At 47.6% G+C, this 16,454-nt stretch overlaps 1 protein-coding gene and 1 long non-coding RNA gene across 2 annotated transcripts; one reads left to right on the top strand and one right to left on the bottom strand.

Moving 5' to 3' along the window:
- The first annotated feature begins 1,206 nt into the window (after positions 1–1,206).
- Positions 1,207–13,889, top strand: GSDMA (gasdermin A). The gene is made up of 12 exons (XM_025440524.2): positions 1,207–1,365; positions 2,863–3,081; positions 3,263–3,443; positions 7,432–7,597; positions 8,385–8,481; positions 8,970–9,017; positions 9,423–9,446; positions 10,155–10,175; positions 10,782–10,936; positions 11,696–11,810; positions 12,719–12,792; positions 13,289–13,889. The coding sequence occupies exons 2-12, from the start codon at positions 2,868–2,870 to the stop codon at positions 13,529–13,531; spliced, it is 1,338 nt and encodes a 445-aa protein (XP_025296309.1). The 5' UTR covers positions 1,207–1,365; positions 2,863–2,867; the 3' UTR covers positions 13,532–13,889.
- LOC112655408 (uncharacterized) lies at positions 10,910–16,452 on the bottom strand. Its single transcript, XR_003133652.3, has 3 exons — positions 15,524–16,452; positions 11,684–11,803; positions 10,910–11,109 (listed from the first exon to the last, which is right to left on the bottom strand). It is a non-coding gene; the product is annotated as an uncharacterized LOC112655408 (long non-coding RNA).
- Between the last annotated feature and the right edge of the window lie 2 nt (positions 16,453–16,454).

Raw genomic sequence — 16,454 nt, 5'->3', positions numbered from 1 at the left:
ATCTTGATTTGTCATCTAGAAACCCAACCATGTGTGTAAAGTGCCCTTTAAAATTCTTATGTGGGGGCAGCCTGGGTGGCTCAGCAGTTTAGCGCTGCCTTCAGCCCAGGGCCTGATCCTGGAGACCCGGGATCGAGTCCCACGTCAGGCTCACTGCATGGAGTCTGCTTCTGTCTCTGCCTCTCTCTCCCTCTCTCTCTCTCTCTCTCTCTCTCTCTCTGTGTCAAATAAATAAATAAAATATTTTTAGGGGTAGCCCCGGTGGCGCAGCGGTTTAGCGCCGCCTGCAGCCCAGGGCGTGATCCTGGAGACCCTGGATCAAGTCCCATGTCAGGCTCTGTGCATGGAGCCTGCTTCTCCCTCTGCCTGTGTCTCTGCCTCTCTCTCTCTCTGTCTCTATGAATAAATAAATTAAATATTTAAATAAATAAATAAATAAATAAATAAATAAATAAATAAATAAATAAATAAATAAAATATTTTTAAAAATAAAATAAAATTCCTATCAGGCATGAACTTTAGAACAACTCCCAAGACAGATGCCCCTTAGCCTTGCCACTAATTCTGCTCTGCCTCTGCCTATGTTTGTGCTAGTATGTGTGGGTACAACACTCCAAGAGGAGCCTACACAATGAACACAAAACAACAGAAAACCACTTGGTCTCTCTCCATCTCTGCCTACACAGACAGAGGTGGCTAGCAGTGCCATTGATATGTATATGTAGCTAAAACAAAGGGAGGGAGAGAGTGATAGACAACAGACCTGCAGAGAGATGGAGGACAACTTTTCAGGCTCTCTGCTTTCTGCTGGAATCTGTAGACACACAAGATTTCTTATCCCCTTATCACATCCACAAGGTCTCATCATGAATCCTAGATACTTCCTGATGACCATGATGATGACAGAACAGAGATGTCTTTCCTCATCACACGTGCACTAATGTGCACGCGCACACACACCCAACTCCCACTGCCTCTCTGTTGCCCCTCTTCCAAAGGTGCCCTCTTTCCTCTCCTCTCAGCCCATCAAATCAACTTTCAGTAGCCACCTTTCTGTGGTCTGGCTCCCTCCACCCACACTGGCACCTGCTTGGCAGCTCCCCACCCCCTCAGCCCTCAGGAGGCCAGGGCCCAGGGCCTGGGGCAGGGCACGTGGAACAGGTTGATGCTGTTCTCCTGGAAGTAGAGCAGGAGAGGGGTGGGGTCACTAGGGCAGGCGGGGTCCCTGGAAGCCTACATCCTTGACTCCAGAGAGGCATAAAGCTATAGCCCGTCCTGGTGAGGACCAGTAGCTCTCTTCACCTGCAGAGTCCTGGGCTCTTGTCCCAGGTGCAGCTGCTGGACAAGACCTAGAACTGCTCTCTGGTAAGCACTTGATGACATCAGGGGAGGTGGGGAGTGTTCTGGGGATGAACAAGAACATGGGTGGGAAGAGGAGAGCCTAGAAGTCCCTTAGAGCCCGGGAAGGGGGGATGTAGGTATCTTCATAGGCTTTGGAGAGAGATGTGAGAAGTGGTCCTGTGAGCACCTCTCTGGTAGGGAAGAGACAGAAGTCTTCTGGTGCCTTCCCAGGGGCATCTGGCCAACCCCTGGAGGTTGTCCTGTCCCATCCTGGCCCACCTAGGAATGAGGGGTGAAAAAGACACATTGGAACCTATGCGGTTGGCAGGTGGCCCCGTGCACCTATGTGTGTGCCTCCTGCTTCTCTGACTCTGTGAGGTGCCCACGGGGGTGGTGAGGCAGTTCTGGGCTAGCTGGTTGTGTCCTCTTCCACCCACGGCTGTGCCAGCTGGCCACCCACCCAAAGCACCTAGACTTGAACCTCAAAGACAGGGACCTGAGACTATGAAGTTTCAGGCTCTTGCAGAACCCACATCTCCAGGACCCTCTTGCCCCAATATACGTCTCCCAGGGCCACATTCATTCATTCATTTCTTCATTCATTCTTTCCACAACATTTGAAAGGCTCCAGGCCTGCACCAGGCACTGTGCTTGGTGCTGACACTACAGAGATGACTAAGACTCATTTCCTGCCCTCTGGGAGGCCACAGTCGAGTAGGCGAGAGTCAGGTGAACAGATCGTAACAACGTGAGGTTGCAGGTGTTTCTGAAGGGCACATATAAAGTGCTTTGGGGACACAGGATAGAGTGACTAGCTGCCTGTAGGGGAGCGAGAAGAGAGTCATGAAAAAGGTGACCCAAATTGAATCTTAAAGGATGAATGGGGATTCATTGGGAGGGAGTGTAGTACAAGCAGGGGGAGCAAAGGCAAAGATTGAAATGCCTGGGTATATGGATGGCACCTGGAAGGAAGTGGGTCTACTCACAGCCAGGAGCAGGAGGTGGCACAAGGGAAGCACAGGGTACAGGGAAGTGACCCCCACCCAAAGAAAGGGCAACTGGGCCAGGTGAACCGCATCCGCCCCCTCAGGCCCTCGGCACCAGTGGTGGCTGCCCCCCTCCTTGGAACCCTAGGACTCAGACATCAGAGTTCTCTGGGGAAGACAAGGTGGGCATAGTTGTATGAGAGGAGCTTTACTTCCATCACTAATGAGATGTTCCAGCCAGGCTCCAACTCCATGAGGAACATGAACGAGGGATAAGCAAAGAGCCCTTGACAGAAGCCCTTGGCTTCTTTAACCAGCCATGTGACTTCCGGGCAGGTAGTCTCAGCTCTCAGGGCTGTTTCCTCATCATAAATGGAGGAACTCCTTTGGTTCCTTTCAATTCCAACACTCCTAGAGTCTAGGCTTCTTTAAAGGCACCCTCTCCCCCAGAGCCAGGTGATCTCTCTCTCTGCAGGGGCCTTACCATCTCCTGGTCTCTCAGCTTGTCACCTCCTATCTTCCCCCACCTCCACAGAGAAAATGACCATATTTGAAAATGTCACCCGGGCCTTGGCCAGACAACTAAACCCTCGAGGGGACCTGACACCCCTTGACAGCCTCATAGACTTCAAGCGCTTCCATCCCTTCTGCCTGGTGCTGAGGAAGAGGAAGAGCACTCTCTTCTGGGGTGCCCGCTATGTCCGCACTGACTACACCCTCCTGGATGTGCTTGAACCTGGCAGCTCACCCTCAGGTCAGTTTGAGTATGGTGTTGGGTACTGAACGATGGGGGCTAGGGGTTGGCTTACCAGGAGAAGCCTGAAACTCCCTCTGCCCAGATGTGGTTTGGTGTCATGTAGCCCAACGTTCTCCCAGGAGGCAGAGGAAGAGGGATGCCTCTCAGCCTAGGCCCTTTCATCTTCTCTCTCCTGCAGATCCAACAGACTCTGGGAACTTTAGCTTTAAGAACATGCTGGATGCCCGAGTGGAGGGAGAGGTGGATGTGCCAAAGACAGTCAAGGTGACGGGGACTGCAGGGCTGTCCAGGAGCAGTACCCTGGAGGTCCAGACACTCAGTGTGGCTCCTAAAGCTCTGGAGACCTTGCACCATGAGAGGTGAGAGGGCCAGGGCTGGGGGGCTACCGGGATGGGGTGGGTGGTGCATGGAAAGGGTGCTTGGGTCCCGAGTTAAAAGGCCCTCACACTGACCTTCACTCCTGTGGTGACCACTGACTATGGGGCCAGCACAAGGGAGCTCTTAAAGATGACCATTCTGGCCCATATGTGCATCTGGGCCATCCCCTAACCACTCCTCTCATCCTTCCACCACCCCCCTGCTCGCTCTCTCTCTCACACACACACACACACACACACACACACACACACACGAGGATGAGCATATTGACATTAACTTGCTGTGTGACCTTGGAAAAGTCACTTCTCCTCTCAGGACCTCAGTTTTCTTTCCTAAAAAATGATGGGGTTCCAAGAAAATCTCTAGAGTTCCTTCCTAAACTATGACTCTATAAAAGGGAAAGGGTCTTTTCTGCTCCCTACTGAAGTTTCTGCTCCCCTAAATCAAGCCATCTGCCCGGTCCTGTCCATACACCAGGTAGCTCTCAAGAATGCTATTCTAGAAGCACAAGGGGTGTGGCAGATGCCATGTTGATGCTGAGTGCCTCAGATGTTTGGCTTGCCAGGGGAACTGATTCCTAATTAGTTAAGTAGTGGTTGAAAGAAGGGAGGCAGGAAGTAAGAGCTGGGATCTTGGCAAGTCACCCGGTAAACATTTATATATCCTCAACAAAGTGTAAAACACCCCACTAGGTGCCCAGGTACTGAAACATCTTTGTCCAAGAACCTTGCAATCTAGGAGTTGTGAAAAAAGATATGTAACTATATAATCCAAGGCAAGGAGTACCATAGGAAGACTTTGCCTGAGTTTTGTGGCAGGCCAGAGAGAGACTTCTGGCTGGGGAAATGAAGAAGGACTTCACGGAGGAGGCAGCTCATGATCTAGACCTTGAAAGATGAGTAGAAATTGAACGTGCAGGTTTAGAGAAGGACATTACAAAGGCAAATGGGTGTGAAACCTCAAAACCTCTAGGGAACATGAACATCTGGTTGTGCAGGAGCAGACAACGCAGGAGTGGAGCAAGTGGGAGGTGGACGGAAGGCCCAGGTGCCTGGTCAAGGATGTGAAACTATTCTGTAGGCTTCAGGGGGACCCTGATGATGCCTTGATGTGTGTCATGATTAATCTGGCCAGACGATGAAGTATGGCAGCTAGAGGATGAGAGACTGGGGTTTGAAGCAGGCAGACAGGCAAGACACTGTTGCACTGTCCATCGGAGATAAAAATGAGGATGTGAACTGGGAAGAGCAGTCAGAATAAAGAAGGAGAAGCTGTCAGGGCTGGGGGACCTCTGGGTTACAGAATAGACTGGACTTGGGAATCCCTGGATGGCTCAGCGGTTTGGCGCCTGTCTTTGGCCCAGGGCGTGATCCTGGAGTCTCGGGATCGAGTTCCACATCAGGCTTCCTGCATGGAGCCTGCTCCTCCTCTGTCTGTGTCTCTGCCTCTCTGTCTCTTGTGAATAAATAAATAAAATCTTAAAAAAAAAAAAAAAGAATAGACTGGACTTGGCAGCTGATCGCAGGCCAGATTGGTCAGAGATTACACTGATGGAGATCCAATGTACAGTGTGATGACTACAGTCAATAATTCTATACCGTACACTGAAATTTGCTAAAAGAGTAGATTTTAGGGACGCCTGGGTGGCTCAGTGGTTGAGCATCTGCCTTTGGCTCAGGGCATGATCCTGGAGTCCTGGGATCGAGTCCCACATCAGGCTTCCTGCATGGAGCCTGCTCCTCCCTCTGCCTATGTCTCTGCCTCTCTCTGTGTGTGTTTCCCATGAATAAATAAAATCTTTAAAAAAAAAAAAAAAAAAAAAAGAAGTAAAATCTTAAAAAAAAAAAAGAGTAGATTTTAGGTGCTCTCACCACACATGCACAAAATGGTAATTATGTGAGGAGCTAGATATGTTAACTAGTGTAACTATAGTAATCATTTCTATATGGATAGCTTAGATCAAAACATGCTGTGGGGCACCTGGCTGGCTCAGTTGGAAGAGCATGTGACTCTTGATCTTGGGGTTGTAAGTTCAAGCCCCATGTTGGGTACAGAGATTACTAAAAAATAAATAACTAAATAAACTTTAAAAAGTGTTATACACCTTAAGTATACACAGCTTTTATTAAAATAAATCATTAAATATATGAGAATGTTAAAAAGATTATGCTGAGATTTGCCCCAAGTGATGACATTAACAGAAACAAGACAGACTTTAGAAGCGTTTTTGGAAAGAAAGACTCTGGATGCCTTTTGGACATTTTGAGTTCGGGGGTGCAGTGAGACATTAGCTGAGTGACCACAGTTAACAACACTGCATTGCATATGTTGTACATCTAAAACTAATATGATGTTATATGTCAATTATATCTTTTTTTTTAATTTTTTTTTTAATTTATGATAGGCACATAGTGAGAGAGAGAGAGGCAGAGACATAGGCAGAGGGAGAAGCAGGCTCCATGCACCGGGAGCCCGATGTGGGATTCGATCTCGGGTCTCCAGGATCGCGCCCTGGGCCAAAGGCAGACGCTAAACCGCTGCGCCACCCAGGGATCCCTATTTTATTTTTTAAGATTTTATTCATTTATTTATTTAGAGATAGAGCGTGTTAGTAGGTGGAGGGGCAGAGGGAGAGAGAGAGGGAGAATCCCAAGCAGAACTCCACCTCCCTGCTGAGCCTGGAACCCAACGTGGGGTCGGATCCCACAACCCCAAGATCACGACCTAAGGCAAAACCAAGAGCCAGATGCTCAACAGACTGAGCCATCCAGGTGCCCCAATTATATCTCATTTTATATTCTTTAAATGTTATTTATTTATTTGACAGAGAGAGCACAAGCAGGGGGAGCAGCAGGCCGAGGGATAAGGAGAAGCAGGCTCCCCACAGAGCAGTGAGACAGATGAGGGGCTTGATTCCAGGGTCCTGGAATCATGACCTGAGCCTAAGGCAGATGCTAAACCAATTGAGCCACCCAGGTGCCCCTATATCTCATTTTAAAAGAAACATTTTAAGGTAGTTGGAAATGAGGGCCCAGAGGTCAGGAGAGAAGCCAAGGTGAAGTTCCCTATGGGGTGGTCGGCCATATAAATATTGGAAAACTATAGGAGTGGGGATCAGGGAGGGGATGTTCAAAGAAATCCAGACAGCAGAGAACTGAGAACAGAATCTTAGAGAACATAAAATTTTAAGGAACCAAAGAAACTAGCACAGGAGATGCAGACAGAATGGATGTGAATTAGAAGCCTGAAGGTAGGAGCAGAAGCAGAGTGGCACAGTGGGACTGGAAGCCAAGAGAAGACCAAGTCTCAGGGAGGCTTTGGCTAGCAGAGTCAGTGTTGTGCAGAGTTAGGGAAAGTCTTTGAATTTGGTGGGTGCAAGGTCCTTGGGATTTCAGTTGAGGAGTGGAAATAGAAGCCAAATTATACAGAATTTAGGAGTGGACAAGGAGAAAGTAAAGACAGTGTGTAGGGGCTCATCTTTTGAGATACTTAGCAATGAAGAGAAGGAAAGAAACAGAATGGTAATTTGAGGGAGAGGCAAGATCAAAGGACTTGTTTCGGTATGCAAGCAAGTGGGGAGGAGGAACTGGTGTTAATCTCACGAGGGGAGAGGGGAGGGGACACCTGGGTGGCTCAGTTAAACCACTGCCTTGGGCTCAGGTCATGATCCCAGAGTCCTGGAATCAGGCTCCATTGGGCTCCATCAGGGTCCACTGGGTTCCCTACCAGGAGCAGTGCCAGATGATTTCCTAGTTTTCCTCTCAGGCTCTCTGGAGAGAGGTGTCATTATCCTCATTTTATAGATGAGGCTCCCCGGACTCAGAGTAGCTGCCCTTCTACAGTGGGAGAGCTGGGGTTCAGCCTCCATCTCTGACTCAGAGTCCTCACCCTTCCCCTAAGGCGACCCGGCTAGCTCCCGGGAATGACTGAAGAGAAGCAAGTGGCACCTTACTGTTTCTCCTGCCACAGGAAGCTGTCGGCTGAGCACCCATTCCTGAAGGAGATGAGAAACCGAGGGGAAAACCTGTATGTGGTGATGGAGGTGGTGGAGACCGTGCAGGAGGTCACCCTGGAGCGAGCCAGCAAGGCGGAGGGCTGCTTCTCCCTCCCGTTCTTCGCTCCTTTGGGGCTACAGGTTTGGTTCACACACACATTTAGCCTCTCCTCAAAGGCCGCATTAACACATTGACTTTGCCTGATCAGTGCCAACCTAGGATCCTGGAAAGGACACACTCCTTTCTGCTTTTCAAGATCCAGGCCCAATTGGGCCAAACACAGATCCTCAATCTGGTCCAGGGTGCTCTGTGTGAGCAGATCCCCATGTCAGGTGCCACAGGGAGCTATCAGGAAAGGGAAAACCTCATAGTCATGGATTATTCCTCATGGTGCTCCCAGTATACCAGAGAGATGTCCTTGCTCTCAGAAAGTTCTCGGTCTCGTGGAGGAGACATGCAGGTGAAAGCCCCAAGAACACAGCTTCGGAAAACTTGATGTAAATAAGCAATGCTCTACATACCTAAATCTAGTTTGTATAAATATTCAAGGGGTGAGTTGGAACTGAGAGGAGGGTTAGTCATGGAAGGCTTCCTGGAGGAGATGGGCATGGATGAGATGGCAAAGAGGAAGAAGGAACAGAGCTTGTGGAAACTCTCAGGTGGGATGGAGATGCACAGGCAGGTGATGAAGCAGGTCTGCCCAGTTCCTTCCTGTGTCTGAACCAGGAAGAGAGATACAAATCGTTAGAGGGATGATGCAGAAGGGCTCTGAAGTGCATGCCAAGTTCAGACTGGGTAGAAAGGCGTTCAAGGACACAAATGAAGGGTTTTCAACTTCTCATCTCCCCAGAGGCACTCAGGCCTTCCCCTCCCCAACCCCATGTCTCAATCTCTGCAGGTTCCTAAATCCTCATTGTCTGATCCTAGGGATCCATAGACCACAAGGAGGCCGTAACCATCCCCAAGGGCTGCATCCTGGCCTTTCGAGTGAGACAACTCATGGTCAAAGGCAAAGAAGAGTGGGGTGAGCAGACACTGGCATGTTCTCCTCCCAAGATGAGCATTACCAACATTAGTACTAAGGTGTCCTGGTCCCCTCTTGTGGCAAGCCAGGGAATGAGTGCAGGAACATACTGTACATGGCCCGACTGCCAGGCGCAGAAGTGCAGGAGTGGCTCTGGAGAGGGAGGGAAGGAACACCCTGGGTTCTGAGCACCTCCTGGGTGCTAGCTGGGGGCAGGAGGCAGAGAGATGAGCAAGCACAGCCTTGCTCTCAGGAAGTCTGTGGCCAGTGGAGGAAACAAACACAGATACCAGCACCAGGATGCAAGGCAGAAAATAGTGTGGTCATAGGAAAGGATTTACAGAGCAACAGAGGTAGAGCAGGGGATTGGCTGAGGCATCTGGGGACAGAGACCTAATCCTTAGCAGAGTCCATGGACTTGGGAAGAAAGAAGGAAAGATGGGCAGCTGTTAAGTGTCCTCCTGCTCTCCCCTCTCTTGCCCTTACAGATATTCCACATATCTGCAATGATAGCATGCAAACCTTCCCTCCCGAAGGTAAGTGACATTGCCTACCCTATCTTTTGCCCAGCCCTGACATTATCTGCTAATATCCTGCACCCTCTAATAGCATATATCATAATCCCTCAAGAAGACCCTCATTTTCTTTTACAAGTCCCTTTATAAAGATATCTATCATCAATATCTATCCTCTTTAGGAAAGACAGAAGCACATAAATACTGCCCTAGAGAGACAGAGAAAGATAAAGAGACCGGAGGGCACCATCAGAAGCAGAAATAAGACTCAGAGATATTGTGTGTTCCCAAATGGGGGGGGGGGAGCTAACATAATCTCCGTGTGTTTTTATAATGATCACTGATAAAGCTGCCTTGACATCCGCTCTAGATAAAAAGGTACAAATAGGTTTTATGCTGACATATGTGCATTGTTTCTGTCTTCAGAAAAGCCAGAGGAGAAATTCACCTGTAAGTGTTTCCTCTCGTTTCTTTCTTTTTTTTAAAGATGTATTTATTTTAGAGAGAGCACAAGTGAGAGGGGCAGGGAGGGGGAGAGAGAATCTCAACCATTCTCTGAGTTGAGCGCAGAGCCCAACACAGAACTCCATCCTGTGACCCTGAGATCGTGATTAAAACCAAGAGTTGACTTAACCGCCTGAGCCACCCAGGCACACCTTGACGTAGAATTTTAAAACTCCACAATCTTTTTCTTCTCTTCTCAGAAAGACTGACAGGGAACATGGCAGAGCAGATCTCAGCAAACAACTGTCCCAAAACATGGCAGAAATTCCAATAGCTTAGGGAAAAGTGGTGGATGGGGGATCTCTTTGGACAAGGTACCCAGGTCGTCTCTGATGCCTCAGACCTCTGTCCTCGAGGGCCTCCTTAGCTATAACCTGTCCCACGCACATCTGTTGCTCTGCTGCCCAGGTTCCAGGAAGGATGAGTCACTGACTCACAGTGATGCCAACTCAATCAATCCAGGATCCCTATTTCACATCACATTAGCTTCTCTCCCACCCCATTTCTGCCTCCCATCAATGGAGCAAGTATAGCCTTAATATGGCTGAGATATCCCAGGAGACAAGATATATTTCCTAACCCCCATTAATGTTTCATCCCCTGGTATGGATACTGTTTTGGAGTACATTCTTGTCTTTTCTTTTCTCCCCTCAGTCATCCTGGCATCTGATGCTGGTAAGGAATTTTTTTAATTTCTCCCAAGACTTTGGCATGAAGGCAGTGGGGTGGAAGGAATGAAAGACAAGTGCTGAGTCCCAGCACTTGAGTCTCAGTGGCGATTGGAGCCGCTCCCAGGAAGTTACTCTCCTGGACATATTCTTCGGATGCCAGGCCACTAGAGGGTCAGGCCAAGATTCAATTTACCCCTGATCCACACACATCCCCAGATAAAGACTCACCCATCCTAGCCTTCACTCAGTCACCAAAGTCGTTCTTTGTCGAATAGCTCATAAGAAGGGGAAATAGACTTTCCTTCTCAACTTTATGTGGAGTCTTAGAGGAAGGGAAGTCAACTGTCTACTGACACTTGATAGAGCTTTGGAGCCTAGGGAGAATCAATGCTCGCTTAGATAATAATATGGGTCCTGGTCCACCTCCTTGCCCCAGATCATCCCCAACAACACCTCAAGTCAGGGCTCGTGGAAACTTCATAATCATGTTCCCTGGTCAAGAAGAGAGGCCAGGCTCAGCCGGGGAGCAGAGCACAGGGCCCTAAGGGGGCTGGGTGGGAAGGCTGCCAAATGGAGGGCACTTTGTCTACCATATTTATTATCTCAATAGGGGAGGAACATGAAAACTTCAAAACCCTAAAAGAAGAAGTTCAAAGAGAGATCCAAGAAGTGGAGAAGCTGAGCAGGGTAGGGCAAAGATCCCTGCTCACCTCCCTCAGTAAACTTCTTGGGAAGAAAAAGGAGCTACAAGACTTGGAGCTCACGGTGAGTTCCCAGAGGAAGATTGCCAGTGGGAGCGTGTGTGGGTGTTGTAACTCACAGGGGATCTGATGTGACAGAAGGTGGTCAGTGGGCCTGGAGAATTGATAGTGGATGTCTTCCTAGAGGCTGGCCAAGTACCCCCAGCCTGCCTGGCTGCCACTGCTCCCCTCGTGCCCCTGGAAAAGAGCAAACAGTGCAGATTCCCTGAAAGCATGTGCTCCTTGCCGACAGACAGAGGGTAGGCAGCAAGGCCAGCGGGGCCCTTTCTTGGAAAGGGGATGGGAAGGAACCTTTCCTTCCCAGAGCTCAAGGCTCAAGGACCAAGGAATCTAGGAGTCTGGTACTTTTCAGGACTTGATACCTTGAAATAAGAAACAGGGACATGAGGGGCACCTGGGTGGCTCAGTGACTGAGCATCTGCCTTTGGCTCAGGCAATGATCCCGGGATCCTGGGATAGAGTGCTACATCAGGCTCCCCCCGGGGAGCCTGCTTCTCCCTCTGCCTATGTCTCTGCCTTCCTCTGTGCCTTTCATGAATAAATTAAATCTTTAAAAAAGAAAGAAAGAGAGAGAGAAAGAAAAAGAAAGAAAGAAAGAAAGAAAGAAAGAAAGAAAGAAAGAAAGAAAGAAAGAAAGAAAGAAAGAAAGAAAAGAAAGGACGTGAGAGATGGTTAACACATCTCAAGGGACTGTGACGTGCCAAACACTGTGCTGGGCCTCTTACCTGTGTTATCTTAAATAGTCACCCACCTTTTCCCACAGCTTGAAGGGGCTCTAGACAAAGGACATGAAGTGACCCTGGAGGCACTCCCAAAAGATGTCTTGGTATCAAAGGAGGCTATGGGTGGCATCCTCTATTTCCTTGGAGCCCTAACAGGTAAATAGAGAATAAGGTCTTCATTTATATACCTTTTCGGTGATAGGAATGAATCCCTAGGTGAATTCTCAGATATATGAATGAATGGATGAATGAATGAATGAATGAATGAATGAATAAATGCCAAGCAAATTATACCACAAAGTAGTTTACATCTACATTTAAAGAAATTGGTTATAGGGCTGCCTGGCTGGCTCAGCTGGTAGAGCATGTGACTCTTGATCTTGGGGGTCATGAGTTAGAGCCCCATGTTGGGAATAAAGATTGCCTTAATAAATAAAATAAAATAAATAAAATAAAATAAAATAAAATAAATTTAAAAATTATTTACCTTTCTAAGGATTCATCTGGGCACCTTGGATCATCTGAGAAAGTGGCCTAGTCTTGCTAATAGAAGTTGGGAAGTAAGCTTAGTTTTACCAGCTACATATTTAAAATTTCTACATATAGCTAAACTCATATCTCTTTTATAGAAATTTGTTAGCTTTAATTTCAGAGAGTAACACCTTCTATCTTACCCTGAATTCTCTTCTTCCTTCTGCATGAAACATTGCCCCACTTAGAAAAACTCTTGGGTCCTTTAGGAGTAAGCTGCAATGTTTGTCCCCTTAAAAAACGTCAAATGTCAAGACCAAAGTAGACTCTTCAGCTATCACTCCCTTAAAACCCTATATTGTCCCTGCACATGGCTTTGTCTTCTCCACTAGCCTGCAAGTTCTCTGAGTGAAGAGGTATGATTTCTTGCCTGATACCCCCAGCAAAGGTGCCTTGCATAGAGCAGCATTCAACCTTGAATAAATGTGTGGATTAATTAATGCTGAAATTCTGAAGTGTACCACTCTGGAGTCTGGAGTCCCCTTTGTACCAGCACCACACATTTATTTCTCTGATTTTTTTTTTTCCTCCAGAGCTAAGTGAAGCCCAACAGAAGCTACTGATAAAATCGATGGAGAAAAAGATCCTATCCGTGCAGCTAAAGCTGGTGAGAAAAAAGAACAGGTGCTGGGGAGAGTTTGGGAGGGAGTCAGCTAGAACCAATGGAAAGAGAGACTTAACCTAATGAAAGACTGTCCTGGAGGGCCTCTGTCATAGGGCAGGGGCTCATGCCCACTGCTCACTTTTCTCCATGCTCTCCCTTGTTTGCTATTTCGCAACCAGAAGAGTGAATTTCTGGGCAGTTATCTGGGTTTTTCAGTTTGAGAAGACAGAAAACCCTGGCTTAGCTTATCCACAGCCCAGTGATGTGAGAAAATTTCTTCATGTCTCTGAATCTGTCTCAATTCATTCCTCTGTAAATAAGGCTAAAAAGAAAAGTGCTGCCCACCGTACAGGATTGTTAAAAGGCTCACAAGGAGTTGTAATGCAAGGAAGGGAGTTATAATAAGAGAAAGGTAGCCCTCTCCATGGTTTTTATGAGTTAAGAGAAAGGAAGACAGGTTTCCAGTTCTTTCTTTTCATGCTATTTTGGTTCCTTGCAGGTGGAGAGCACAATGGAACACAGTTTCCTACAGGATAAAGAGGGTGTTTTCCCCCTGCAGCCTGACCTGCTCTCCTCCCTTGGGGAAGAGGAACTGACCCTCACAGAGGCCCTAGTGGGGCTGAGTGGCCTCGAAGTGCAGAGATCGGGCCCCCAGTACATGTGGGACCCAGACACCCTCCCTAGACTCTGTGCCCTTTACGCTGGCCTCTCCCTCCTGCAGCTGCTGACCAAGGCCTCCTAATTTGCCTTTTTCCACCTGCTTCCTGCCTCCTAATGCCTTCCCTACCTCACTGTGCCATGTCCTTAATACCCAAGGGTATGTTAGAGCCATCAGGCCGAAGATGATGGAAACCCTAATCACCCAAGATAAGCAATTTCTACCTATCCAGCTCTACCTCTCCCCCTATCCCTTCAGCTCCGCAACCCATCTACTAATGCTTAAATCCTTTAAAAGTAGAAAATTTCAAAATTTTAAAACTATGAACCATTTCAGCAAAACCACAAATAATTAATTTCTTGTTCCAATTCCTCCTACTTATGCTTTTACAAATCAAGTTTTACTGGAATTAATGGAAAATATTATTTCACTTTGGATGAAATGTCTTTTGGTGTTTTTCTTAACTTCTGCCAAGAAAAAAATAGACATTATCATACTACATATAGATCATGTGTATATAAATACTATTATACTGTTCACGGTCCAGCTGGAAAATGCCGAGAGAACTACAAGGGTATAGAATTTAGAATCTAGATTCTAAAGTGAGAAGATCATAAAAGCAGCTTATCTTCAAAGAGGAGGGTTTAGGGTGCTCTTGACTCGAGTTGAGGGACTGGGACAGACTTATTTATGGTACAAACCCAAAACAAGAGTAAGACAACTTTCAAGTATATCAAAAAGAAATGCAGATAAGTGGGATGCCTAGGTGGCTCAGCGGTTGAGTGCCTGCCTTTGGCCCAGGGCATGATCCTGGAGCCCTGGGATCCAGTCCCACATCAGGCTCCTTGCATGGATACTGCTTCTCCTCTGCCTGTGTCTCTGCCTCTCTGTGTGTGTGTGTCTCTCATGAACAAATAAATAAAATCTTAAAAAAAAGAAAAAAAAAAAAAAAAGAGGGGCAGCCCTGGTGGCTCAGCGGTTTAGCGCCACCTTCAGCCTGGGTTGTGGTCCTGGAGACCCAGGATCGAGTCCCACATCAGGCTCCCTATGGGGAGCCTGCTTCTCCCTCTGCCTGTGTCTCTGTCTCTCTCTTTCATGCTCTGTGTCTCTCATGAATAAATAAATATTTTAAAAAAAGAAAAGAAATGCAGATAAGTTAAAAAAAATAGTACCCAAGAATAAGACTGACCCATAACTTTTAAAAAGAAATTGTGATAGTATCTTATTTCACCTTTCCCTTCTCTGCCCTCATTTCAGGGTGGTTGTGGGAGGAAGTAATGTGGGCTTGCCATATGGACCTGCAAATATGAATATTGCAATCTTATAAAACCAGTGGGTTCATACCATCCTCCTCTGCCTAAAGCTGGGTTTTAACATCTTTCACTAATTTCTTTCAAAGTAGTTTTATGAGAAGAATAATTTCTCCAAGGTTTTTGGCCTCAGGACTCAGACTCTCCCCATTCTTAGCCACCCCCTCCCCCGGCTAGTTCCCTCACTCAACAAGAATTCATGATCAACTGCCAAAAGCTTTGTGTTAAGCCATCCTCCCCCATTCTGGGGCATCTTCCAATGCCTCACTACATTGCTCAAAGACATCCTGAGTAATTATCTGCTGACTTGGTTGTTTTTCTCTTGTGATGTATACTTAATAAAGAGGTGAGCTAACACCTTAACTATCCAGAAGGGTAACTTCGTAAGGATGAACAACAAAGCTCATCTGTTTTCTGTTTTCTTCCTTTACCCTTCTCGCCCACCTTCAGTTAGATTGGCGTTATGAAGAAGAGGCTTTAACGAGTTGATTCCAGCAATGATTCAAAAGTCCTGTTATCCATCCCACAGCCCAAGGGGGAAGAGAGACAGGGAAGAATTGGTCAAGACACGTTCCCTAAAACTGGAGAAAACATTTTTCCCTTCAGCAAGCAGTTGTTTAGTGCAAGGAGCTATTTGCTGCAATAGAATGACAAAGGGGAGACAAGGAACACCCTCTCTATATATGAATATAAAGAATATGATCAAAACATATTCTCTGTCCTTTATACCCTTATAGCAGAGCTAGATTGTCTTGTAGGGTCTGACCTGGTTTGAAATGTAGGACTTCTGGGACGCCTGGGTGGCTCAGCGGTTGGGCATCTGCCTTTGGCTCAGGGCGTGATCCCGCGGCCCCGGAATCCAGTCCCGCATTGGGCTCCCTACATGGAGCCTGCTTCTCCTTCTGCCTGTGTCTTTGCCTCTCTCTGTGTGTCTCTCATGAATAAATAAATAAAATCTTAAAAAAAAAAAAAAAACACCTTAGGACTTCAGCTACAGGAGAGAGAAAAGTTTAAAGATAGGGAGTTTTTATTTTGTGTCTCAAGAGTTTGGAACCTCCATCTTCCTCCTGCAGAATCACTGGAGAATTCCTTTGAAAAATAAGTGGACAGAGTTTCTGGTCCAATTTCCTTCCCCTGGGGATTCTTAGATTCTCTTTAGGTGCACTATTACTCTGCTCCCCATTGCACTACGGTGTGTTTGGATGCAAACAGGCGCCCCTAAGCCTCTGCCAATAGGAACTTCCACCTGCTTTCCTCACAATACAGGGCAGAGCAGGGGGGCCTCCAGCAGGCTACATTCTGAAGCTGTTTTTAACAACTCCGCGCCCCGAACGTGCTAGCCTGGGCCGTACAAAGAGCGGACCCGTATATTTTATACTGGACTGATTGTCCACAGGCGACTCCCCCCCCCCCCCCCATCCGCACTCCCAGGCTGCAGGGATTTTATGCCTGATTCACAGCATTTGCAAAAATCTGACAAGGAAGTCTGAATCCCAGTTCGGCGCTCACATCCCTCTTTTTTGCAGCTTCCTCCCTCGCGCCGGACACACTGGGCGGCGGTTGAGTACCAGCCTCGCGAACCGAGACCCAGACCCCAAGCTGGGGGCCGGGAGGCAGGCGGTGGCTCAGACTGAGCGACTTGGGGCAAGAAACCGCACAGCAACTCATGACGTCATTACGCCCTGCGTGGCTATAGG

Source organism: Canis lupus, chromosome 9, assembly GCF_003254725.2.
Source record: "Canis lupus dingo isolate Sandy chromosome 9, ASM325472v2, whole genome shotgun sequence".
Classification (NCBI taxonomy): Eukaryota; Metazoa; Chordata; class Mammalia; order Carnivora; family Canidae; genus Canis; species Canis lupus.
This window is presented reverse-complemented; position numbering and strand designations above follow the sequence as displayed.

Bases quoted from the DNA above. Each gene is read 5' to 3' on its own strand.
- GSDMA (XM_025440524.2), top strand. From the start codon at position 2,868: ATGACCATATTTGAAAATGTCACCCGGGCCTTGGCCAGACAACTAAAC. The intron at 10,176-10,781 runs GTAAGGAATTTT...TTATCTCAATAG, and splicing joins CATCCTGGCATCTGATGCTG to GGGAGGAACATGAAAACTTC. The intron at 11,811-12,718 runs GTAAATAGAGAA...TTTTTCCTCCAG, and splicing joins TTTCCTTGGAGCCCTAACAG to AGCTAAGTGAAGCCCAACAG.